This window comes from Aspergillus brunneoviolaceus (assembly GCF_003184695.1).
Source record: "Aspergillus brunneoviolaceus CBS 621.78 unplaced genomic scaffold BO95scaffold_105, whole genome shotgun sequence".
In the NCBI taxonomy this organism is placed as follows: domain Eukaryota; kingdom Fungi; phylum Ascomycota; class Eurotiomycetes; order Eurotiales; family Aspergillaceae; genus Aspergillus; species Aspergillus brunneoviolaceus.
In genome coordinates, this window is record NW_020290835.1 from 1 (window position 1) to 26,337 (window position 26,337).

The 26,337-nt window shown below is 53.0% G+C and overlaps 5 protein-coding genes across 5 annotated transcripts; 2 read left to right on the forward strand and 3 right to left on the reverse strand.

Annotated features, from left to right (window-relative positions):
* Positions 1-406: 406 nt before the first annotated feature.
* On the reverse strand, positions 407-3,330 carry BO95DRAFT_468904 (GPI ethanolamine phosphate transferase 3; the record flags this gene model as incomplete). Its single annotated transcript, XM_025589396.1, has 2 exons — positions 407-3,176; positions 3,272-3,330. 2 exons carry the CDS (start codon positions 3,328-3,330, stop codon positions 407-409), a joined length of 2,829 nt encoding a protein of 942 aa, XP_025436797.1.
* A 920-nt stretch (positions 3,331-4,250) lies between these two features.
* Positions 4,251-13,917, reverse strand: BO95DRAFT_468905 (membrane morphogenesis protein VPS13; the record flags this gene model as incomplete). Its single annotated transcript, XM_025589397.1, has 4 exons — positions 4,251-4,291; positions 4,345-4,761; positions 4,811-6,434; positions 6,487-13,917. 4 exons carry the CDS (start codon positions 13,915-13,917, stop codon positions 4,251-4,253), a joined length of 9,513 nt encoding a protein of 3,170 aa, XP_025436798.1.
* A 1,003-nt stretch (positions 13,918-14,920) lies between these two features.
* Positions 14,921-16,519, forward strand: BO95DRAFT_425079 (DUF3429 domain-containing protein). Its single transcript, XM_025584699.1, has 5 exons — positions 14,921-15,007; positions 15,112-15,347; positions 15,412-15,459; positions 15,556-15,780; positions 15,888-16,519. The coding sequence occupies exons 2-5, from the start codon at positions 15,129-15,131 to the stop codon at positions 16,308-16,310; spliced, it is 915 nt and encodes a 304-aa protein (XP_025436799.1). The 5' UTR covers positions 14,921-15,007; positions 15,112-15,128; the 3' UTR covers positions 16,311-16,519.
* A 5,180-nt stretch (positions 16,520-21,699) lies between these two features.
* On the forward strand, positions 21,700-23,650 carry BO95DRAFT_375957 (glycerol kinase; the record flags this gene model as incomplete). The annotated part of the gene is made up of 4 exons (XM_025583170.1): positions 21,700-21,974; positions 22,055-23,049; positions 23,111-23,277; positions 23,345-23,650. The coding sequence occupies 4 exons, from the start codon at positions 21,700-21,702 to the stop codon at positions 23,648-23,650; spliced, it is 1,743 nt and encodes a 580-aa protein (XP_025436800.1).
* Positions 23,651-24,199: 549 nt separating this feature from the next.
* On the reverse strand, positions 24,200-26,261 carry BO95DRAFT_448050 (uncharacterized protein). The gene has a single exon (XM_025587759.1). The coding sequence runs from the start codon at positions 26,197-26,199 to the stop codon at positions 24,529-24,531; it is 1,671 nt and encodes a 556-aa protein (XP_025436801.1). The 5' UTR covers positions 26,200-26,261; the 3' UTR covers positions 24,200-24,528.
* Positions 26,262-26,337: the final 76 nt, after the last annotated feature.

Genomic DNA, 26,337 nt, shown 5'->3' on the forward strand with positions numbered 1-26,337 from the left:
GAGGTGTTAAATGGGTGGAAGATATGCTGATGATTTTCTCTCGCGAGGACCACCCCTTGTGGTGGTTGCGGGGGTTGATGACTAGGCTTGTTGGGTGCATTACTGCCAGTGATTGCATTGCGGTGCCGCTTGCTGGGAGGGAGGGAGAAGATTGGGAGTAGGGGTTGAGGCTGAGGTTGAGATGAGGTTGAGGTTCGGAGGAGAACGTCTCACTGGAACAACGCAGGGGAGGTTGTGGCTGGTGTGGAAGGCAGGGGGGACAGAGTGTCTATCATTGTTGACGTCAACTGAAGGATCATGGAATATCCAACTACTGTCATTCATTATATATAGCCTAACCTACCAAGGAAGAAATTGCGCAATCACTTCTCAAATTGAGCCCTTTCTGAAGCTGACTACTGGCTATCTACATTACAAGCGAGTTCACTAACCCAATCGCATCCACAATTAACATCACCGTCCCCGCCAGTAGGAACCGCGGGCAAAAGATGGCGAACAACATCAGATGTCGTCGGAGAAGACACGCCCAGATGGCCGTGGCGGCGGCCCAGAGGGTGTAAGCGGTACCATGTGCGAGGATCATCTGGGCGCGGGCTGCCGTGCTCTCTCGCGAAGGAGACGCGCCAAGCGGGGTGAAGAAGAACGGAACAGCGCACGCCGCCAGAATCGGCCCCGCGAACGCGTTCACCCCGACCAGCAGCGGGGACCATGGATACACCACGTCCCGAAAGCCAGTGTACGCGGCTTTCCACTGGATAGAGGCAAAGGTGGCGTTGTGGCCGGTCGTGAAGAAGTAGAATGAGCCCAGGAGAGCGGCGATGGTGGGTCCGACTCGGTGGCTTGTAGTGCGTGGGAGCAAGAGGAGTTGGGTGTAGAGGCATGCAAGCAGAACACCGCTGGTGGGGGGACTCACCAGGACACATACTAGCAAGATGGCAGTGGTGAGAATGTGTGGTTTATCGTAGTGATGAGAGGGCAGCAAGACGGATCCAAGGCCAAATATACTGGCGAGCAGCACGATTCGAGCGATCACTATACATACATTCTTGGAGGTGTAGTCTGTGATGATGTTGGAGAGCCAGCCCTGCTCGCTGGCTGTCTGAAGTGTCCAGAACGGAATGTGGAGAAAGAGTGCAGCAATGTAGGGTGTGTTCCACGTGTGCTTGAATCTATCTCCCAAGTGTCTGTTTGCCGAAAGTATAACGAAGACAGTCAGAAATGGGGCGAGGATACGCCAGGGGACATAGTTCTCGAGTCGGTAGAAGGTGGTCCGGCACGAGGGCAGTTGTTCTTCTCGACACAGGCGGCTATAGGAGGCGAGGCGGATTAGTAGCAGAAACACAACGGAAGAGGTTGGGTGGGTGGCAGAGGCCAATGTGCAGATCCCGAAGCTGGAGAGGAAGAACAGCAGGATCTCATCTTCCCAGATAGTGTACGAGTTTGATGCGAAGCCAGCCGCGAGAGCCAGCGGAAACAACATGGCCTGCAACTTCCCAATGTTGAATCCGGGTTGCCAGCACCGGCGCACAGCATTGTAGTTAGCCCCGGCGATCAAACCGGTCAGACTGGCTATGGTAGCGCCTAAGATGAGACTCTCGACAACGTGATATGCAGGGTCTGCATAGACGAAGTGAGCCGCTGCAGCCAAAATACCCACCACGCTCCCAGCCATTGTCGCCTTCGGCTTGATTTTCGGCCCACCGAAGCAAGACCCATCAACGAGAGCGCAGACCATTGCAACAACGCACAGCAGCAGAATCACCACCCCCTCGACCATATTCAAGACGTTGAACTGCGCCCAAACCCGCCGGTATCCCCTCAACATCTCCGCCTGGTATTCCCTCAACCCCCGATAAGCCCGCTGCAACGAGCCCTCGTCCCCGAAATCTATATCACCCTGAACAAACCTTTCAATGCGGACCTCAACACCACCCCTATGACTCCCATAAAGCCTCGTGTACTCGGCATGAAACCGCTCCATCTGTGCAGCAGCTAGCGCATTCGCCCTCACCAACCGTCGCCAATCTATTTTCTCTTCCTGTTTATCGCATCCTCCGGAGCCGAAAGCAAACACCTCTTCAATAGGCCTCCCAAGGTTATTAAACGGAATTGGCACCCCAAGCAGCAGCGCCAGCGTCGAAACGATATCCACCTGGGGTACCGCCGGTGCCCCCTCGTCGTGATCATCATAACCACCACCACCGACCCTTCTCCCCACAAACGTCCGAGGTGAATATAACCACACAGCAGCTAGAACCTCCTCCATTGTCTCCCCGCCATGATTGCCATTCTCATCCATCCCATGGTCCCCCATGACGACCAAAAGGGTCTCCTCGTCAGCATCGTCTAGAGCCGTCACCACCTCGCGCACCACCGCATCCATCTGCTGGAGTTTATTCCGCATGAGCGGATGCGCGGCCCCGAACCGGTGGCCGACGTGGTCGACCCCCAGAAAGTGGCCAATGATCACGAGCCATTCGCAGCGGAGGGTGTCATTGCGCAGGAGGGGAAGGAGGTGGGTGGTGACGCCGGTGTCGACGGTGTGGAGGTCTTCGACGACGAAGGAGGGGAAGGGGTGGGAGAGATGTGGGAGGAAATGGTCCGGGTAGAGTTTGAGCCAAGTGTCGTCGCCGAGGTGGACGAGGCGCCGTTGCTTAGGATTGTGATCCGAGTGTGGATTGGATTGCGCGGTGCTGGATGAGGGAGAGGAAGATGAGGGAACCGAGAGGAGCTGGTCGAGGAGGTTGTCTTCAGTGAGGGCAGAACCAGCGAAGTTGGAGCCGGCTTCAATGAAGGTCGGGAGAGTGCCTGTTGTCAGAGCTTTGAGGCGTTGGAGGGTGGTGGTCGGGGGGTCAGCAAGAAAGGGGAGGAGGAGGGCGTTGCGCGGTCTCTCGCTTGCGAGGGTGTGCAGGACGGTGAGGGCATTATGGTATGGCTTTTCTTCCGCTGCTTGGATGGAAGGAGAGTAGGGGATGGTAAAGTCGTAGCGCAGCGCGTCAATGATCAGAATGACAGCTTTCTTGAAGGTTGGCCGGAGCCAACAACCACCAACATCTCCATGGGCGGAAGGCCAGAGAGCTCTCGGAGGCTCATCGCAGGCGCTTCTGGCCTCCAGGATCTGGCGGGTCAGCAGAAAACCTTTGGTGAAAAAGTAGAGGCCTGCCAGCTGCACCAAACTGGAAAAGTTCCAGCCACGACGGGTTAGCAGCTTTTCAGCGTCGGAGATGAAGTCGGTCAGGGAGTCCGGTGCCCCTCCCAGAACTGAACTTACCAGACCCAAAGGAAGAACAGCGAGAATTGTCTGTGATGAAAGATGGTTGCTGTCGCCATCCTACATCAATGACGCTGTGACTGCATGCTATGGTGCAGGTGTTATTAGCATGTCCAGGAGAAGTCTGTATCAAGTCAGTCAGTCAGTCCATCAGTCAATTACCGTCACACAAGGTTGAACCTTGTACGACATGCATGGTACTGGTAAGAGGATTGGTAAGAGACACCGGAAGTATATGACGGCCAAGTATGTATCAGTGGACGTACCTGTCATGTAGTTACCAGTCTAGAACTCTAGATGGAGATGGATCCATCTCTAGCCTGCTGGCTCGCTAGAGTCGCTACCAAAATCACAGCTTCGTATCCTAAGTCGTCCTGGAAAATCTTAACCAATTGAGGTAACTTTTGACGAGAACTGTCTTATCGACTTGTCGGTGGAGATTGTGTTTTTGTGTTTTTGATAGCTAAACGTTCACCACGGTGGAGTAGAGGATCCACAGCACAGAGTTTCTATCGATGGTAACATGGAGGTAACATGAAGCTAACCTGAGTTTCTCCTCTTTCAATCTACCTTCCTAATCGGTAGGGCAGGGATCATCAATTCAATACCGCTCGTAAAGAAAGATGCAAAAAAAAAAAGGGAGCTTGCAACTAGCGCACGGTCAAAGGAAGAGTCTCAGTCAAGCGAACGTGAAAGATACGGGGGGGAAAGGGACAAAAAAAAGAATATGAATATGTACAGTCGCTTTAACTGCAAGAGCAGAGAAAACAAAACATCAACACGTCATCCATTTCAGGCTTCAATTGCAGGGTCATATCGCTGGCTTCACTACTCCAAAAGATCTCGACTAAGATGAGATCCAGCTTGGAGCAAATTGTATCCACTCTGCCCCACCATAAACAGGTAATTATCAGTCTCCAACACACAGCTTCTGTCCTCCATTAAAATTACCCCAGTGGGCTCTCATAGCCAGTCGAGTCTACCCACGGGCATTATACTTCTCATTGAAAGCGTTCACAGCTAGATCCGAATCAGCCCTGTACGTAGCAAAAACACCTCAGATCATCACTTACCAACAGCAATTTGCCGATAGAGCCAGTTCCGCGAACTCTCGTCCTGCACCGGGATGAATGGACCATTAGCACCACCCTTGAGAGTTATGCTCATTCCAGTCCGCTCTTTAGAGATGGTCTGGATGTCCTTCAGGCGCATATCCCATTCCGTGCGGAGCTTCTTCGTGCGCACGAGGATGATCCGGTCGTAGGTCAACATGACCAGCATGTCTCGACCCGGAAGCTCAAGGTGCGCGATGTAGTCCTCGTTGAAGAACTTGCCGTCATCGGCCGTCTTGAGCCAGAACTGCCCAAGCGCTTCGCGCTGCGAGTACGGCCGGACGATGCCGTCGGTGCCAATGAAGCGTGTGAGGCGAACACGATCAAGGCCTTCCGCGTCGAAAACGGTGGTGGTGTTACGGACTCCCTCGGCAAGATCTACACGCATGTTAGTATCGACACATGTCTAACTGATGGGCATACATACTTGATGCAAGATCAAAGGCGCCGATGGCGGGTTTCGTGGCTAGGCCGAGAACACCCTTTCCGACACCCTTGAAGAAACCTTGGATGCCTTCCTTTTCGGCACCCTGGAGAGGGTGGCGTGCGAGTCCTCCGATGCCGCTTGCCAGACTCGTTGCGAAGGCATTGCCACCAGCAGTAATACCATACAGAGCGTGCTTTGGTCGATTTCGCGACTTGGACATTCGTCGCTGATCTTGAAACTCTTTGTCTAGGGTGGCGGCGGCCAGACCCTTGGACATACTTCCGGTGAGCTTGGCCATGCTGTCAGAAAAACCAAAGACAGACTTCTTCACAAAGCTGGTCGCACCCTTTGCGATGCCAATGCCCAGCTCTTGAGGTCGATCGGTCATAACAAGACCCTGGTAAGGCTCGTAGAAGATGGCAGCCACTCCAGAGCTGACATTGTTGAATAATCCGACGGGATTGCCCAAGAAATCAGCCGACCCCAGAACCACGTGCACCTGTCGTAAGAACTCCTGGGTGTAGTGACTCTGGATATTACTGACAAGAACCCCAAGAGAGACACGGGCATTTTCTAGCATAAGCGCGTTGAGTCGGATCGGCGCGTCGTTCACATTGCCCATCGACATGGTCATGACATGCACAAAGAACATCAGAGGATTGGATGGCTGCATGGTGTCCTCCGCATTCACGCGCTCAGTACGCATGAAGGAGATATCGAGTTGCATTGGCTGCAGGTGGAGGAGCTCGAAGTAGACGTCTGAAACAGTGCCTTCCGTTTGCGGTTCTGGGATATTCAAATCCTCATCACAGAGCCTGCCCTCATGTTCTTCCGACCACGAAGCACCGGGTACCTTAACGAAGTCCAACATTGCAAAGATGAAGTCCTCGTCAAGCTCCAGGGTCATTTGCTGCACGAGAACCGTGGCATACTTGATATAAATTACACCATAAGAGTCATCCTTCACACGAGTCACCATTGTGTGGAAGATCGGGTGTGCCTCCATTTCCTTGCCGGTCTTGGGGACCACACTGGGGTAGAGCAAGATTGGGAAAATACCACCATACAATTGGTTGTCGATCTGGATCCATTTGATGGTGGTATTCAAGGTCTGGTAGATTCTTGACTCCCGGAACTTGATGTCAATCTCGCGGAACGTCAGATACAGCAATTCCTTGAGGTTCTGGTTGATGAGAGAGATGCCGATTCCTCCCAGGCGAAGTTGAGCCTTGAAGTTGACATCCGAGTCAAGTTCCTTGACCTCAAAGCCGGTGCTCAAACTGCTCTGGGATGCCTGTCCCCTGTCTTTCTGCTTGTACATACTCTTAGACTGCTTGAAGTTGGACAACATCAAAGTCTGAGTTGGGCCGTCGGCAACGATGTTGATATCGATAATCTTCTGAGTCTCGCCATATTGAGTGGGCGGGATTCTCATGGGGATCAGATTACCAATCTCCGCAAGCCTAATATGCCTTTCTTTGCCCTTGCACGTCAGTACGAGAGACTTGTTCTTGGTTGCCGGATAGTCCCAGGCGTAAGGCATGATGCTGCGCGGAGGGAGTCGGTAACGTATTGGTCGCCAGCCATTGGTTCTGTCTTCCTCGTCTTCTTCGACGTTCGGATTCTTCAACTTAGTTAGCAGATGACCTTTCTGAATATCAATCCAAAGTACTCACAGCTTGATAGAAGATGAATTCCATGTCGCTCTCATTCCGCATAGAGAATGGCCAGTTCCGAGTCTCAAAGCTGAAATGGATGAAGAGCGTTGCACCTTCCATGACCACGTCGACTTTGATAAGTTTCTGACGCTGTTGGGCCTTTGCCAGTTTGACATGCACCGTTCCAATGTCCGCGATGTTGAAAGGAGAGGACCACTGGTTATTAACGCCCGGGAAGCACAGGCAGAGCTGTTTCTCCGCAACTTGGCGCAAGAAATGGAGAGGTACAAGCTCGCCACTCTTGAGATTGAGAACATTCGATGAGCCAGGCTCACGGACCAGTATGTCTTCACTCAACTTGTTCTTCAGAACAAACCGGGGTGCGATTGTCACGACTTTGGTCATCTTGTATTTGCCCTCGCCCTCGGCGACAGAAACCCCGGAATGGAATTCGGATTTGCCATGTTGGTCTGGGAGAATGACCTCAAACGTGCTTCCAATGGCCTCAAAACTCTGGGGCTTACTCCACGCGGAGTCACCTATTCGCAGAATAGACCGGTTCTTCTGATCATCCGTATGGTAGGAATACATGTATGGGAGCGTACGTCCGCCGTTCCTAGAATCGGCTCTCAATCCTTGCCCAGCAGCCGATCGGGCCGATTGCAGGAAAGCCTTGCTCTGGATCTCCATGGGCAAACCAGTCTTGTTCAAGATGAGGTACGGGCTGTAGACAGAGACCTTGAAGGCACCACCACTGTCGGGAACTCTGAAATAGTGGAGTTTCAATCTCAGCTGGATACCTCGCTCATCCTTCAGAGACAAGGTATGCTCCCTCTTGAAATCTTGAGAGTTGCCATTGATGATTGCAAAGTCACTTTGCTTGAATACCGTATCCTCTAGGTCAACGCTGAGTAACAATAGGTGAGAGAGCTCAACGACATGAACAGGGCTAACCCCACCCTTGCGCAGGAAATTCGTCCAGTCCTTTCTTGTGTTCTTGTCGTAAATGCGATACTTGAAATCGTAAGGAAGAAGATTCTGAATCTCGACAGGCGCGAAGATTTTGATCCTCATGTAAGGATAGACGCCCGTGAGAGAGTCCCGATCATTGTAGCTAGCGTGCATCTGGAAATAGAAGGGAGGTGACTGCTGCCCGCCTTCACTGAGGCACTTGATAGTCCGAGTCGGACGACGTAGTAGGTCTTTCCAGTGGAGCTGCTCATTTGACCAGTCGTATCCGAACCCTTGATCGGGGCGGATCACAAGAGAATGCATGTAAGCTGCCCCGACCGGTGCAGGTCGCGACTCTCCAGGAAGGATTTTCTCGATCTTGAGCAAATGGCCTTCTTGGGGACTGAAGACGCCCAGCTCCACAGGGATCTGCGTGCTGTTTTCGACAACCAGCGGCGAGCGGAAGGTGATATATTTCACATTGTCGGTGCCTAACTTGACATCCGCCAGGAGTCGATGAAGGACACCATCCTTCTTGGGCTTCAAGCTGTAGAGGATTTCACCTTCCCTAACAACCGGGATCCGGTTCACGCTTTCAAATCCACTTCCTTCGAGCTTGATGCCAACAAGCCCGGCATGCCCCTCAGGTGCAAGCGTCTCACGCATGGAAGTCGAGTCCTCGAAACGCCAAGGGTACTCCTCACCGTCAGCCAATCTAGCAGCCGGTCCATCCTCATCCGCACCAATATCAGCCCAGATATGTAGATCGAAACCAGTATGGTTGCGGATCCGGTAGGGTGCATCAGCACCTCTCGGCTTTGAAAGAACATCCTCATCCGTGGAAAGGAACTGGAATGACTTCGATGCCAAAGCAATGGTGGCAGATGTAAGAGTGAGCTCCATCGTCTTATGAGAATATGCGTCTATTGAGAAGATCTCGGGATTGATCTCCCTAGCCACGTGGAATCCCAACTGCCATGGTTCAATCAGAGGCTCCCATGCAGATTTCGAGAAGTTGTACACGTTGACGAAGGTGTCAAAGCTCGTATCGGCATTCAGTGTCGTGGACCAGTCGCGGACATCAACATTAAACTTCTTAACACTCCAGTCGAGCAATGGAAGGTCATGGAGATCGCCGATAAGAATGACTCTGAGCCCGTCGACTTGAGCATTCAGCTCTTCGCGCTTGAGAATTGCTGAGCGTTCAGGGCTTGAGGCTCTTCGCGGCTGATCTGCTGCCGCACTCGATCGACGTCGATTTCTTGAAACCATGGCGGATGAAGATGGTCTGCCGGAAGATTGCCGCCTCGAAGATTTGGGCCTGATGCTCTTCGCCTCAGGTATGCTCTTCACTTCGCCGGTCTCGACCGGTTGCATTCTTTGAGCTCTCATCTCAGAAGCCTTGTTGACAATCTGTATTGCCATCAGAATGTCACGGAGTGAAAGGCGCAGAACCAAAGGTTCGATATGAGCATTGATGGAGGTAAGCGAAGAGCCCTTCTCTTGCGCACGACTGTCCACGGACACCTCTAGGGTGAAATCGTCCAGGATCCGAAGCCTACTCGTTTCGAACTTGTCCATGCGACATAGGAACATGCCCACTTTACTAATCTGCAGCGTCGAAACGTTCTGATGAGAGAAGAGTAGCTGTTTAGTTCCCAAGACAATAGCTTCGGTGTGTGCGATAGCGGGATTCGCAATCGTGATCACCTGCGCATCAACGAGGTTTACCCTGAAAGAGACGGTCATCTGTTCTGCAGAAGCAGCAGGTGGCGCATCTTCAGTTGACAAGGCATTAATAGATGCGTCGTCACTTTCGGCGGTGCTGGTTCTGGGCTCTGATTCCTCGGGCGTTTCATCACTCTCTACTTCAACCACTGGTTCTTCGGAGGCAAAAGCTGAGTTTGCGAACGACTGCAGAGCAGACAGGTAGTCCAAAGCCAGGATAATTCGCGGGCTGTCAATGGTAAGCATGGCGATCAAGTGCTTCTTCGGGCCTGGTGACATTGAGACGCTAGCCATGAACTGCTGCTGAACATCGTTATTGATCAAGGACATGATCTTTCTGAACTTGTTCGTGTCCTGGTTACGACTATCCCGGATAGAGAGAGAGTGGATCAGGAGCTCCGACTCCAAGGATCCATCCGTCAGCATACGCAATTTGACTTTGGTGTCGTTGAGTGAGAACTTGGATAGGCTAGAATCCTCCAAGCGACCGACTGGCGCATCATCGGCGGCCAGGATAAGCTCTAACCCGACACTGTCCACCTTGAAGACCATATCCAATCGAACCCAGGTTTCATGTTTAACGTCTTCCTGGGACAGTCGCTCTCGCGAAAGGCTTCGCTCAATCCGTTCGGACTCGGCCTCTCTAGAGGACTCCGTTACTGACGGAGGAAGTGCTTCCAAGGCCTCCAGCTCTTGTTGTTCGCTGTCAGTAGCGAAGGCGCTCGGGACCGTCTTCGAAAGGTCCAACAAGAACTTGAACTGCTTCTGCGAGATCCGGAGATTGATCGGTGACATAGAACCTTCGATCTCAATATCTGGACGCGGGTTATCATGTTGGTGCTCAAGATAGCAGATACTGAAATCAAGATTCACTTTCTGGATCATCTCAAGCTCCTCTACAGTATCCTCACCATAATGGAACTTGGATGTCAAACGGATATTTCGCACACCAGAGGAGATCAGATTTACAGCAGAACTGTCCTTGGCTTCGTCCAGAGGAACAAAGGTGTTTTTGGCGTATATTTCACCCAAGTGGGCAGTGATTTTATCATGCACACCACTCTCTGTCATCGAGCTCGGGAACACCAGGATGGGCGTCATTACCACAACATCAAATCGCATCCGGGAAGCGTTCTCTTGAAGTTGGTTGGCCTGGTTCGCCGCAGCCTGTCGGGCCGCATTGAAAATGGCCTGCATTTTTCCGAACTTCACGAGGAAGTTGATGATTTTGCGATAGGGCTCTTCTACGAAATTGATCTTCATTGACCCTGACCTCAGGAAAACTTCCGAGTCATACCCGGGATAGTCCGCACTTTCTGGATCGAAGGTCTCATACTTGAAGTCTGCGAAATTGTCACCCTCAATGGTGAGGAGCCTGCGTAGATCTGAGCTTTCCGATGCACCAGTATTGACGTCGTCAATAAGGGTCAGGCTTCCGATACGCGACTGAATCAGCATCGAGCCGCCCACGAGGTTTATACCGACATCGGCAGTGTTTAGACTGAGCGTAGCAAGTCTGACGCCATCGTTGTTGAGGATGAGGGCGATACTCTTCATGTTGGCTTTAATGCGAATTTTGCCAGTCTGTTGATTTTGTTCATTCGCGGCCGCGAGCTCTTGACTACTGTCATCTGTCTGAGTTACCTGGTTGTTTGCTTGGTCCGGGCTCGTGAATGTGAGCAGGATAAAGTCCAAAAGTGTCAGGAGTGTCTTCCTAGTGACGACGAGATTGATGGTTGATACCGATGTATCAAGGTTCAGTGCGACACCTTCGTACGTGGAATGGAATTCAGGAGAATCCGGGTTGACTTTGACAAACTTGAGGTGGAAGAGATCTTTGTTCTCGTCGGCATCAAAGCCTTTAGACGATATGATTCTCTTGAACTCCGGGACTGGGTTTTCTTCGATGTAGTCATCCACACTCAAGGACTTTAGAACGACCTCCGCAACCATGTCGAAGGGTCGCATGTAGAAGTCTAAAGCAAAGCCTTCGGCGACCAATTCAACGAGCAGGTGGTCGCGTAATGGATCATTCGGGTCGGAGCGGAACAATGAGCCTCGCAAACAACCCACCGTAAATTTGAATTCAAAATCGCGACGATGAATGTTCATAGGCTTGTCAATGCTCTTCTGCATGCTTTCATCATCCGACTCGTCATCTGTCTCATCAACAACAGGCAGCTCTCTTGGGTTAGATGGCTGGAAAGAAGCCGATCTAGCTCTGGTGGCAGTCGCAGGCGCCTCTTTCGCTTGGCCTTCCGTCCTCTTTGAGTCGCCACCATCATTGAAGCGTGGAATGGCAATGTCAATGAGTTTCATCAGACCCTTGTATTTCTTGTCAGACATCGAAGCATGTAGCTCAGGGAGGTGACCGGATATACGGGTCCTCGTGAGTTCAGTGACCTTGGGGACAATGCACATCTCCAGAACGAAATCAACATTAATGCGGTCAATGATATGCAGATTGCGCGACTCGACATTAGAGCTAAGTTGTGACTTTGTGATGTCAATGCCGGGACCAATAAGGACTTGGGTTGAGTCGAGTTTCAGTAGGAACCGGTCATAGAGTAGATGCTCGAGTTCCTTGTAATCGCCCTCCTCATATTGTCGCTTCTGCTTTGATTGAAGGTCTTTCATAGTCTGTCTGTCAACCAATTCGCTGTTGACACTGATGTGACCAGCGTCCAGAATTAGACAAAGAGAGCTTTCTTGTGTGATACTCTCAGGAACGATGACCAGGGGCGCATGGATGTCGAACTGTGCATCTACCTTCTTGTGCTCTTCCAGGGCAAATTCCAGACCTGCTCGCGTTTGCTGCCGGATGCCTTCAACGGTAGCACCCGCAGTATCCAGAAGAGCCCCAATAGACTCCATATGTCGCTCCGGTGGCTCAAAGAATTTGGCAATTTCAACGACGAACGTAGGATTGTAGATGACTTCGATACTCTTCATCTTGACCTTGACAACTGAGTCTGCGTCGCTTTCGAGAGGGTTCTGCTCAAGCTGCAAATGGAACAAGCTGTCTTGATATGCAGAAATATCATCGTCTGCTTCGGAGTCTAATTCTTCGTCACCCGACGCTTGGGACAGGCGATATTTGGGTTCGGGAGGAGAGTCTTTGACCTTGACGATCTGCGGAAAGAGGCTTCCTGGGGTCGTGCCGTCGTACACTCTCAATCCACCAAGATTGACATCAATGAAGAACGAGTCAGGCCGTTGCAGAGCTTTAGCTCGGAAGTTGTCAAACACCAGTTTCATGACTTCATCTGCCCTCCCGTGAGGATCCCGTTTCAGTGTGAAGCTACCAGCCTTCAAGCCGGCATTGACCTGGAGCTTGACCCATTCTCTCGGGACGTCGACACTTTCCGCGATCGCCTTCTTCTCGTCCCAGTCGATTGCGTTATACAGCTCCTGCCGTTGTTCTTCAGTCATTGCGGTCTCTTCCGACTGTTCTTTCTTTGTGCCCCAGAACCATTCACCCCAGGTCTGCTGTTGCGCCGGTTTCTTAACGCCGATGTTTTCCTTCCGCAGTTGGTTTCGTGCCAGTGACCGCCAGAAGCGGATATCTTCGTAGCTCAACTTCCTCTGAAGCTGGTCAAATTTCTCCGCATCTGGCCCGGTGAGGGTTCCTTCTCGCTTCTGTTTCTTGAACAGATCTATATACGTTACGCGATCATCTCTTCGCTCTTTCTGGTATTCCCAGGTCCAGCGCCTGTTGCGATCATGGATTTTGCTGAGCACGGCCTCTCCGGCGAATCTCAGCCATGCCCTTGGGTCCTCCTTGGGTCGACATTTGGGCTGAAGCTTCTTGTATTCTTGATGGCGAATGAAGTAATGGAACAGATCCACAAGCATCAAAGCATCACGGTACTGATTGTCATCGAGGACAAAGCTCAGCTCATCGAACAAAAGCCTCGCCTTGAGGGATGGTCTGTCATGCTTGCCCGATTTGTCCAGCTCCAAGCCCGCACGCCCACTGACAGGACGAAGCATGAACTGAGCGCTGTCTTGATTATCGATGCCAGCCCTGAGCTTCTCAAGCAATTCTGCATGCTCAATTCCTTGAGCTTCGGCGCCCACGTCGGAACCGCGTCCCGTACCCAGAAGTTCTGCATCGGTGTTCCAGTACACGGCCAAAGCGCCCAAGATGGCCAATTTGTGGGTTGTGCCGGAACTGGACTGGATAAAGGTAGGGTTCCACTCTGAATCGGTACTAACGGCACTCAGTTCCTTCAGAGTCACACCGACGGCAAATGGATGGGAGGGCGAAGCAATCGAATCCTCGTAACGGAAGTGGACATTCTTGATGGAGATCTGGAGATTGTCGACGACAGCAGTCACCAAGCTCTGGGTGAAACTCTGGTTTCGGCGCTGCTCCTCCTGGCTCATGCCCTCAGAGTTGCGCTCCTTGAGCATCTCCGCACTCTCGATCTTATCCATCTTGAGGGCATGCGCCCGCCTCTCTTCCTCCTCGGGGTCGTAGTCTGCATCCTCCTTAGGGGCCGCGAGGAGGAACACATCTTGGATGTCGACTCGGACGGGTTTGCCTCGGAGATTCGACCAGGGAATGGAGAGAGTGAGCTGTCCAACATGGCCTTCGACGACGTTGAGGGGGAGATGAAGCTGGTCAAGAGCTTCGCGCCGGAGCTCCAGGTTGTGGAGTTTGACATCGCCAGACCAGATGCCGATATTTAGCTGCTTGGCATCGAAGTTCTTGACGTAAATTCCCAGAAAGCGATTGAGTAAGTTGGCAACCAAACCCTCCAACATGGTTGCGGGGTATGGCCGTAACCCGGGCCTGGGGAGGAATTAGGGGCAGTTATAGCAGTAAGGGTGGGAATAAGGTAGGGATCGTGGATGAAAGTCGGCCTGGATTGTGTATCCCACGGGTCGGTCAGTAAAGTGATGAACCATCAGATAAGATCACCGGAATGAAGAAGGGAAGCCGGGGAAGTCTAGAGGTACCAGAGATATGAGCTTACTGTGGAGCGCGAGCTTTAGTTGCACTCGCTGACTGTGAAGAACAGAGCCATGCAGGTTGAGGCAGGATGTGCACGCGAAAGCGTTGCCAACAGGCTAAGATACAAGATATGCTCTCCGGAACGTGCTCAAGAGGGACGGAGTGCGGAGAGGAGGAAAGCCGGGCGCAGACCACCAAAGATCAGTGCTCCCGTCTCTATAGAAAGTGAGCAAACAAGGTAATAAGGTAACTCAGTGACGAGAGGGGAAGCCAAAAGGTTGGGTATCAACCTAGAGCAACTTACCCAATTGCGATGAAATGAATGAGAGGCTAGATCCCCAAGAATGGTAGAGCAATACGGCTGTCGTCAGAGACGAGTGTACTTCACTCTGTACCTGGGGAAAGCATGAACTGGGCCCAACAATAATAATAATAATAATAGGGGGGGGGGGGGGGAAGAGGGGACTTGCGCTGGAACACTTAGTGACGCGCGGGCACAGTAAGGTAAGTGACGTCGGTGCTCTTTCCCGTCCGGCCCCGTCCACGCCGGTGAGTTACCGCCCACCAGCTTGCCTGAAGCACCCTAGCCATTGGCTGGATTCGGTCCAACAGTCTAGGGCTGCAGCCCTGGTGCTGAGTCAGCCTCGTGGTCCGCTGGTCCAATTGTGCCTGAGGCAATGAATATGACACCTGCGGGGTTGGGGTCTATGGTACGCCCGAGCTTCGACGTTACCGCACCTCAGTCTAATATCACCTCATTCATTCGTGGTCTCCAGGCTCAATTGCTCCCCCTCCGGCCATACATCTCCACTCTCACGAGTCCAACTTGACCAAATTCCGGGTGAATACCCTCTTCTCCGCTCATACACCTCTTTTCTCTTCTTCTTCCAGCTCAATTGGGTGCGTGACCTCCCCCCCTTCCCCGGGTGCAGTGCTCTATCCGAGCTTTCCAGCCTCTCTCTCTCCACTTTTGCTAACCGCGGACATCGGGTAAAAAAAATTAGCTGTCTCGAAAACGACAATGTTGTACAGAACCACTGCTGCTCGCTCTGTGCTCAGAGCTCTCCAGAGCTCCAACGCCTCGGTCGCCCGCTCGGCCCTGTCCAACAATGTCTTCAAGGCTCCCTTGACCTCTTCCGCTCGCTTCCCCGTTCGCCCGACCACTTCCCCCAGCCTCGCTCTGGCTGCTCGCAAGCCCGTCACTACTGCTCTCATCCGCCATGCTTCCACCTCCCACAAGGTGAGAGAGAAACCTCGCGGAATCGACGCGGATGTCGCTCAATCGCTGACCCCGGACATTGCAGGACGGTGAGGAGGACACCGACATGATGGCCGGCATGAAGGCCGAGGCTGTACGTTTCCCCTCCCCAATTGCATGCGATTCTAGCTCCCCCGCGGGGCCGAACCTTTGTCCAATGCTCTGACATGAAACAATTGCTCGAGTACAGAAAGTGATCAAGGATACCTTCAGCCTGGAGGCCGTCCCCAAGGAGGCTCTCTACCTCGGAATGGCCGGTGTCATCCCCTACCTTGCTACCTCCCTCGAGACCGTCTACCTGGCCTGGGAGATCAAGACCGCCGCCGCTACCGGTGACGGTATGCTCTTCTCTGGCCAGAGCGCTGAGTTGCTTCTGCACATGCTCGAGCCCGTCCAGGTTGGCTACGGTGCTGTCGTAAGTTTCACCCGCACTCCATCCACCAAGTTCCTGGCCCCGCCTTCAAGTCTTGGATCTTATGAGAAACAAGGAGCAAAAGCTAACGCCAAGATATCAATCATCAGATCCTCTCCTTCCTCGGAGCCGTCCACTGGGGTCTCGAGTGGGCCGGCTACGGCGGCAAGTACGGCTACAAGCGCTACGCCGCCGGTGTGGTTGCCCCCGCCGTCGCCTGGCCTACTCTGCTCCTCCCCGTCGAGTACGCCCTGATCTCGCAGTTCCTCGCCTTCACCTTCCTGTACTACAACGACGCCCGTGCCGCCGCCTCCGGCCGCGCCCCCGCCTGGTACGGCATGTACCGCTTCGTCCTGACCTTCATCGTCGGTGCCAGCATCGTCGCCAGCTTGGTCGGCCGTGAGCAGATCTCCGGTACCCTCACCGGCGAGCACACCATCCAGGACAAGATCAACGCCCTGATCTTCCTGCAGAAGAAGGAGAAGGAGGAGGCCGAGGCCCGCAAGCGTGCCGAGCTCGAGGATGCCGAGTAAATAGCTCTTTGTGTCGTATAAAAGAATCCTTCCAAAGGGACCTGTGCCTTGTTTCGTGTATTCTGAGCAGAAAGAAAGAGAGACAGAGAAAGAAGGCATGCTGTCAGGGAAGTGGATGTGGTCTGATGTATTGGTTTTTATTGGTTGAGTTTTTCTTGTAGAGTACAATGCGAAGTTCAACGATGCCCCCCCCCCAGCAGACGCTGGTGAATTTTTTCATTTGTCTCAAGAATGTTCAGGACAGCTAAGCCATCCCCGTGGTCAGTTCAGTATGTATGTGTGCGTGTTAGTGACCTTTTTCGACAAGTAGTGATCCCTGGCCTGCACGAAGTACTCTTCCCCCCTTCTGAACCAGGAGCAATGTAACCAAGCCAATCACCGCTTACCCCAAGGAGAAGAAGAAGAAGCAAGCAAATCCCCCAGATTATTAATCGAGACCCCGAGCTTCAATGCCCAGCAGATCCCAAGCGGAGAGTTTCGAAAGTACATGTCCGAAGTACGAGCATGTACTGAGTAAGTATATAGGCGCAGTATAGCAAGCACCTCGTCAGGTGACAACATACTCATACTGTACTCACATATGCATATATGCATAAATAGAATTAAAGGCCGAAAAAAGGGTTTGTGGGGCCCAAGCCCGCCGAAAGCAAGAAAAGGAAGGGAAACAACCACAGATTGTGACCGCCACCGGCAAGGGATCTTGGGAAGGATGATGTGGAATGGCGGGTGAAGAATCCCAAGTCCGGAGGGCTGGGGGGGGGGGGGTGCCATCAACAAAGGAAAAAAAGAAAAAGGGAAGGTTAGCCGGGCGGGCATGTCGTTATCGGCGGGTTTGATGGGCCAGAAAAAGCATGTGCGTTGTCAAACACCAGCAGAAGAAGAATTAGAGTAACTACCTGCAGGTTGAGGAGGGTTCTACGCAGAGGGGCTAGAAAGGATCGTCGGTGGCCTTGAATCATCCTGGATAGAGAGGCTGATGCTGTCTGTCTGTGTGCTGTCCAGAGGACAAACAACATTAGTTCATAAGTTCGTTTCTTTCTACGGAGTACACATGGTTGTGTTTTGCAGATCCAGACCCTCTCCAATGACGAATTCGGAAGAAACAGGTTTACCGACGGGAGGGCTCGACGACAAAGGTGACCACGGCGATGGGTTGAAGATGGAGTGGTAGCACATTGAACGATTGATTATGTTGATTGGTGGTAGTGCTTCCGAACGTGAATCTCAGGAATCGTGATATCTTGGTGTGGGCAAATCCAGAGATCAAATACCATAGGTGTAGGGCAGTCTATGTCGATGCAGCCGTCTCTGTCAGTCACGTCTTCTCTATGTACACAGGCATATTAGGCTGATGCTTGTGGTTGTGTTCGATGAGTATAGGCTAGTCACTTTGCATCATTGGAGACCCTGTGCTTGGCACACGTTTGGGGAAAGGCCTTGACTAAATGATCAGTCCGAGTGTTGAGGTCATACCGAGTCGGAATGCTATCATTCCCGCCTCGAACCTGTTGATCTTCCCCTCGGAGAGAGCCACAACGGTCCCTGGCGGGTGTTCGTATACCTGTTCGGGACTAGGATGGGAGAGGAGAAGGGGGCCGATCAATTGCCGTGACCTCTATGGAGAAAGTGTCGTTCGTGAGGGTGCCAAATCAGTTGGTTCTCTTACTTCACAAGGTCGTGTCTGGTTGTTACATGAATCGGGTTGGGTGCAATCCATTGAGGTGGTTGCTGGTGAAAGATGTGGTCGAAGACGTCACCGCCCGTTTTTGGGTTGGGCCCGTGGAACCAGCCAGCTACAGTACATACATCATTGTGGATGAGGGAAAGGCTGCTGCAGAACACCGCGTGTACTGTAACTTGTAGGGCAGATGAGAAGAAGGGCACATGGGCACATGGGCACATGGAAGGGATCGGAGGGACAGCCCATGGATCAACAATAGAACACTGAAGGAGTCTAGTAAGTAGTTTAAAACACGCACATACACGAAACCCGAAGAGTTGAGTGCTTATCAAGAAATCTAAACCTCGACTCCGGAGGGCAAGCAGTGGTCGGGACAATTCGATCCCGTGGCGGCCGTGGCTTCCCCCAAGACAGCTAGCCGCCCCCTTAAGCCACGCCGAACCGACTCCCGGCTGGCAACAATTTCTCCGTAAATCAGAAGGCCGAACGAGCTCGTCTTCATCTACTCATAGTTATCCAGCCCGGATGGGCTCCAGATGGATTCCGGAGTGACACGCTAAAGAACACAAGTCAGGGGAAGTGTACCGGTGGATATGCCCTAGTCAGGGCCGAGAGTCAGAGCATCTCATGTTCTACCTACGCCGTGTTGCTTTCTCAATGCGTGTTCATTCATTCATCCAATGTGGGTAAACCACAAGTACTTCTATTGCAGGATATGCCGGCAGTGTCGCGCTACTTTATACCGCGCCAGTCTACGAATACAAGACTATCAATTCTTGTCGTTGGTCGGAAATGGAAATAGCACAAGGATCCCAAGAAATTCGGAGATAATCCTCATCCCAGAGGCGTTCAAGTGACCATAAAAAATTTGAGCCAGGGGTAGAGAAGACCCCGGTCTAGAACCTGGGCCTGGTTCAACGCGTGCGTGAAAATCGACTAGTTGACTAGTAGGAGAAAATTGGACATTGTCATGTGCTCGATCGACGGGAATCTAGTCAAACCGAAGGTCTTCCACGGCGGTCCTGGAGGGACACACCCGCAGAGCCCCTCTTTGGGACCGTAACGAGTCCATAGTGCTTCAATCGTCGGTCTCACAAGGGCCAGTATCAAAAACAGAAAAGCCCAGCCATCGCCTTTCTTTGATGGAGATGTCAAGGGGCTCTCATTCCTCTAGGCTCAGGGGTGCGGTGGGTGACAATTGGGCCTCAAGAATGCCAGTTGTAGATCTACATAGTATCACAGTAGTGCAGATGTACTATTGTATATACTCAACGGCATACATCTGGATGTCAAGTCAGGCAGGCATGTGGATGTGCGATGCATGACTAGTCTGGTTCATCCTTCGGTGACCGATCGCTTCCATCCCTCCACGCCAGGCCCTGGTCCTTGCGCTGGCAATTTTTCCGCGAGAATTAGTCCATCTCAATCAGAGTCGTGACTGGTGGCATTCGTATCTCCCCATCTCATTGCGAATTGCTTGTTTCCATGGAAGAATAGATCATTGATGGATTGTGAGGAGTTTCAGGTGGTTCTTGCAGGGGATCCCCGATACGGTAGGCACAGACGCCAGCTAATTTATGCGGGTGGAGGGAAAAGAAAACCATGGAATTTTGATGGGTCTTCTGGGATGTCATGTGGAAGTTTGATGACTATTCTTAGAGATTTCTGTTCCAATGTTTCCATGGGCTGCCTCCCAATGCGGTAGTCCAGCTATTACTCCCGCCAGAACAAGAATGAGGAAGTCCCAGCTCGGCCTGGGAAGCTCGGATATCTTGCCGATGGGGGAAAGGATGTTATACGGGCTAACCGTCGGTAAATACTTAGTATATGCAGAGGCTTTACAACTCAGCACTAAACAGACGTATTTCAAGCCATCTCAATTTGAAGGAAACCGGATTGAACGGAACTGTGACAAGCTGTGACGCTACAGTAGTTTAGGCTGCCAGTGAATTCAGGTTAACAGTGGTCTAGACAGAAGGTACGTACCGTCTACCTGGTTAAACTTGATATACTCGCGATAAGAATGGACAGGGGTAAACCTTCCCGATTTCACACACAGCACCTGGGGAACATTTTGCCATGGGGGGTGTAAGGGGGGAGGGAGGAAAGCCGGGGGCAAGAGAAGCACAGTTTGTTCGACCCTTTTTCGATGGAAAGAGGGGCGGATGTCAATGCTGACGACGGACAGATGGTCGTCTGATCAGAAAAAAAAAAGAAAAAAAAAAGATGAAGGGCCAGAAGGAACTTAGGAAGAGAGTTGGAAGGAAGGGATTGCCCTCGTCTCCCCCACGCCCCCACTTCTCCGCCACGGATGGAACGAACGGGGATTCAGCAGATTGCCAGTTTGGGGTCTAGTATCTGCTCTCCAGCGAGATTCTGACCGAGTCCTCGCGGGACTAGACTCTGGAACAGACTCTTTCTGCCTGTCTTCCCTTCCTTCCCGACTCCGGACAAGACTCGATGGGCCCAGCACTCCAGGAAGATTCCCCGGAACAAGCTCCCAACGGGATGCAGCAGACAGGATCTCTGTACTTAGTCTGTACAGGACAGTGCAGCAGTCGGTAGATAGTCTAGAGCAGCCAGGGGGGGAACTACTTACTACTATTACGACTACCACTACTACCACCACCACCACTTACTACCACTACTACTACCTACCACTATCTATGTACTTAATTGACTTATTGTTTTATTTGGGAAATTTTGAAGAAAAAAAAAAACAAATCAAGAAATTGAATTAACATCAATTGAAAAGGTTCCACCTACTTGGATAAAGAGAGAGTCTTCTCCAGCTCCTGTCTCTGGACCAGATTTATTTTCCCCTCTCCTCTCTTCTTATGATTTTCACTCTCCCTTGTCTTCGCTGAACGACTCAACTTGACTACAGTACGGAGTAACCACTGGACTCTTACTCATACTTGATAGAAATCCGCCTTGCCACGTACACCCCCTATAAAACGCACCCAGTTTTCTCAGCTTTCATCCTCCTCCTCCTCCTCCACCCTACGCCATAACGAGTGATATCATACCCCTCTTTCCCCGTCTCTCCCCGAACCCAACCAAGTCTCTCTCCCTCTCAGGTTGCGCAGCTGCTTCTCCCTCCAATTTTTTTCCCTTTGCTTCTCCAGATCCTGTGCTCCGGGTTCCCCACCTGATTCCACCTGATTTCACCCTAAATCACTTCTACGTCACCAATCCGTCCGCTGCGCTCTTTCTCTGACTCTGCGCAATTCACCCGTACAACAGCCGCCACTTGCTGGACAGTCCGGCTGGTCTTTCTTGTCGTAGTTCCAGCCCTAACGCTTTCTCACTCACCACTACTTTCCCCCCCCTCCCCGCCCAGCTCCACTGGGCCTTTCCCCCTCGTCTGTCTTAAGAAGCGGACTAGGGACGTAATCCTGTTTTCCCCTCGATTCTACTTTCAATACCGCCACCATTTCTCCAATCACTTCCTCCCTTCTCCAGGCTTTGCCTACCTGGTCACTTTTCTCCTACTTTCGGAAACCTGACGGGCAATTTACCACCAATCCTCCGCCTCCGCCTCATCCTCATCCTCATCCTCATCGTTCCCCTCCTCCTCATTCTCATCAATCTCCTACCGTGACTGCCACCGCCACCATCACCACCACTCCTATTACTAGAGACGTTCCTAAACCGGCACCGTCTGCACCACCACAACCACTACCAACTAAGGTTCGCAAGTCCAAGATGAGGAACCCCTTTGATATGTCAGACCTCGACGCACTCGTCGAGGAACAACAAGAACGCCAGCAGAGTTATGCGGACCTTCATACTCACCAGTCGCATGATGGCAATCGCTCTCTGTTGCAAAATGAGCAGCGTCGCGGCGATAACCTCAAGGACCGCTTTATCGGTGCTATCGACCAGGGTACTACGAGTTCCCGCTTTATCATTTTCGACTGCACGGGTGTTCCCGTGGCCAAATACCAGATGGAATTCCGTCAGATCCACGAGCGCTCAGGGTGAGTACTTCACTATACACTTGCACCGCTTTGATGTGGCTGTTCCCCGCCGGGCTAACCGATCGATTTTACCCCTACAGATGGCACGAACAAGATCCTTTCGAACTCGTCGATTCGGTCTACACCTGTATCGAAGAAGCGATGAAGACTTTCCTCGCTCTGGGTCACTCCCGGGACGAGATCGAGGCGATCGGCATCACCAGTCAACGTGAGACGGCACTTTGCTGGGACTGGGAGACCGGTGAGCCACTGCACAACGCGATTGCCTGGCCGGATACCCGCACCACTGGCTTGGTGCGAGAACTCAAGGCCAAGAAGGGCGCAGAGGACTTGTCGAAGATTTGCGGTCTTCCGCTGTCCACCTACCCCTCTTCCGTAACGTTGATGTGGATGCTCCGCAATCTGCCCGAAGTGAAGAAGGCCTACGATGAGGGCCGCCTTGCATTCGGTACGGTCGACACATGGCTCTTGTATAACCTGAACGGTGGTCCGGAAGGTGGCCGCTTGGTGACCGACGTTTCCAATGCCTCGCGAACCATGTTCATGAACCTCGAGACCCTTGACTATGACGATCGCCTGCTGGAATTCTTCGAACTGGATCGGAATAAGATCCGCCTCCCCAAGATTATCCCCTCGTCCGACCCCGAAGGGTTCGGGTGGGTCCGGTCGGGGCCGCTGGACGGCGTTCCCATCACCAGCTGTCTGGGTGACCAATCCTCCGCCCTGGTCGGCCACTGTGCTTTTACTCCAGGCTCGGCCAAGAACACTTATGGTACTGGATGTTTCCTTCTCTACAATGTCGGAGAGAAGCCTGTCATTTCGAAACACGGCTTGCTGGCCACCGTGGGCTTCCAATTGGGCAAGAACCGGAAACCAGTCTACGCTTTGGAAGGTAGTGTCGCTGTCGCCGGAAGTGGTATCTCCTTCCTGATGAACAACATGGGTTTCTTCCGTGATTCGCGCAAAGTGAGTGAGGTGGCAGCGAGTGTGCCTGATAGCGGTGGTTGCGTGTTCGTCACTGCTTTCAGTGGTCTGTTTGCTCCCTACTGGATTGACGATGCCAAGGGTACCATCTGTATGTTCAACTTCTTTTTCTCTCTCATGACTATGACGTCACGTTACTAACTGTCTCTCAGTTGGTATCACCCAGCACACTCAACGTGGGCACATTGCCCGCGCGACCATGGAGGCCGCCTGTTTCCAAACGAAGGCCATCTTGGATGCCATGGAACTGGACAGCGGACACAAATTGACGGAGTTGGCCGTTGATGGTGGTATGAGTAATTCCGACATCTGCATGCAGGTATGTTGCATCCTTCGCTCTCTCTATCCCGCGGGATCCGATTACTGACATGTCTTCTTCCCCCCAGACCCAAGCCGATATCATTCAAATCCCCATCGAACGACCGGCAATGCACGAAACCACGGCGCTGGGCGCCGCCATCGCCGCCGGCTTCGCCATCGACGTTTGGAAGGACTTCAGCGAATTGAAGGACATGGACCGTGCCAACCGCACCACCTTCGTGCCCCACGTCACCCCCGCCCACAGCCGGAAGATGTACCGACAATGGACCAAGGCGGTCGAGATGTCCCGCGGTTGGCTGGACACGAACGAGGAGAACGACGAAGGCGAAGAAGAATCCGAGCAAAAAGAACAACAAGCCCTCAAGCACTGAATATGCCATCGTTGTTGAGCACACGATTTTCCCGATACAGACCAAAGCGTCCCCATGATATGTGATTATTCGTTTTGGGTGTGGATTTGCGTTTCAGCGGTTTTTCTTTGTTTTCATCTTTGGTTTGATGTTATCTCCGGGGTTTACGGGCTACACTGGGTTCTGGATTTAAAGAGGAAAATGGGAGGGGAGAAGGACACCTTCTCAGAATATTTTTTGTTCTCTTGATGGCGGGAGGTTTCTACTTTGCGCTGGGGATACCCGATCTTCCATACCGGCATCTTTGACTGACGCACACACATACGCACCACAACATGGCTGGTGTATCACAATTATGTTCTCTTTTTTCTTTTGGATCTGATGATGACCACCAATCCTCCCACTGATCTATACATACTTCATGTCATTGTTTAGCTTTATTTCAGATAGATTCTAATAGGTATGACGTCTTGATGACACTGAAAATTGTTTCATTGGCCTCCCTTGGGCCGTATAGGCATGTGTAGATAATCGCCCCTGATATGAAAGTGAGACCAGACCCTGCATTAGCACGACATCTAACTACTGCGAGGCCGATCGCAGTTGAATTAAATTAGGCTCTTCCACTACATACGGACAGTGAAATCCAATCTCTCTGAGGGCCGGGCCTATCGGATTTTCGCCCCGACTAGGAACAGTCTACAAAAATTGCAACCTTCAATTGCAATGGCAACATGATGCAAATACTCCAAACCAACCAAACAATCCCACCCAACTCCATTATCCCGGAGTCCGATAATACGCAGACGCCCAGTCCCAAAAAACACTCTGCCTAATCCAACCGACTGCCAACCACCACAAACCCCCGGACAGAGGAGGGAGGCTGCACGGAAACGGTTTCAATACCAGGAATTCCCCTCCTCGCCCAACTTCTTGCCGGACGGGTTCATCGAGATGACCCGCTGGCCCGGAAGGGTATCATCGGTGATCATGCTCTCGAAGGTCCCGGAGATGGACCGCTTGCCTATCTCCTTGAAGGAGTCGTAGATTCTGTTACTGCTGGTGGTGGTGGTGGTGGTGCCGCCCTCGTTGCCAGCTGCAGGGCTGTCCCCATCATCACCGCCGCCGCCACTACCACCACCACCAACCACTTCCCCTGCTGGGCCCCCGTCGGCCAGAATGCTCTTTGGAGTCTGATGAGTCTTCCCCTGATGATCCCCGGCGGAGCCGTCGACGCCACAGCAGGCGGCCCACTCGCGGGAGCGCGAGGGCGCCGAGCCATCGCCCAGATCACACCAGCGGGTGACGACGATGGCATGCCGGAAGCGCAGGGTGTGGGCGGGGCCCTCGGAGCGGTCCTCGGTCAGCTTGACCTCGATGAGGTACTCGGAGGGGCACTCGGGGCAACGGCGCATGGGGCGGCACTTGCCGCAGAGGGTGGTGAGGGCGTTGGGGTTGTGAACACGGCGGTGCAGGAGGTCCTTAGCACGGTGCTCGAGCCCCTGCAGGGCGGCGGTCTCGCGCGGCACGGGGATGTGCGAGAGGGCGCACTTGCAGGCGGCCATCAGGTTGCCGTCGCGCCAGTGGGCGCACACGGAGAAGTAGGGCACGTAGTCCTCGCGCGAGTACAGGAGGAGCCGCACCGTCGACGGCGGCAGGCCCGGGTCCGCGAACCGCGTCGACGTCACCCGCATCAGGAGGTGGTTGTTGTGCACCTGGAACCGCGTCTGGTGCGACCACTCCGTGCGGCGCCAGCGGCGTGACAGCGCCGCGAACGGGATCCCGTACTCCGGGCCGAAGCGGTGTGCCCGCATCGCAAGCTGCACGAAGGTGTAGGGGAGGGTGCGGTTGTGCGTGATGCGGTGCCGCGGCGGCGGGTTGAGCGGGTTGCGCGCTTCCGGGCAGGTGAAGAGAGGGTTCAGGGTGTCGGCGGGTTGGAGCTTCTCGTGGCCTGGGTGCGTGCGGCGGTGGAAGCGGGCGCAGGGGATGCAGAGGAGGTGGTCGGGGAGGTGCCGGTCTTGGGTGGTCAGGAAGTTGATGCGCTGGGTGTGGTTGGAGGGAAGGGAGAGGGCGTGGAACGGGTCCAGCGGCTCGAGGCGTTGGTGAAGGGTTCTGCTGGAGAAGGCCAGGCTGGCCGTGTCGGCCGGCGTGAGGTAGTTCGTTGCGAGGTGTACCCAGAGCTGTGAGGGTAGGCTGGCGATGTGTGGCTCCCCGGGGGGCCGGTTGTCATATTCGCCTTCGACGCCATAAGGGTCGTGGCGGTTGAAGTCCTGGTCGCCGATCGTGTGGAGGATGGCGGTATGGTCGCGGTTTTCACCGAGCTGGGAGTCTTTGTTGGCGTTGAGTTCCCGGTATTTCAGCCGATGGGCCTCCAATGGCGCCAGGGAAGGTAGTGGCGGCACATCTTCGCTCGTGGTGCTGGGTCGGTGCAGGCCGGCTGCCCCTCGTAGGTCCGGCGTTGATGCGCTATAGCCCTTGCGGAGGACTTGACGGGATTTCTTGGGCCGGAGGGCGTGGGCAAAGAAGGCCCGGATACCACTTTTCATCTCGCCGGGACTCTCGGCTGACATTGTCAATGTAATTGACAGGGAGTAGAAAGAAGAAAGAGGCAAGGAAAGTAGGTTGCCAGAAGATGCAGGACGGAAGTTTGGAGATGAGACAAAAGCGGGCTGTCGATGCGATAAGATTAGAAAATCGACGGATCGGGC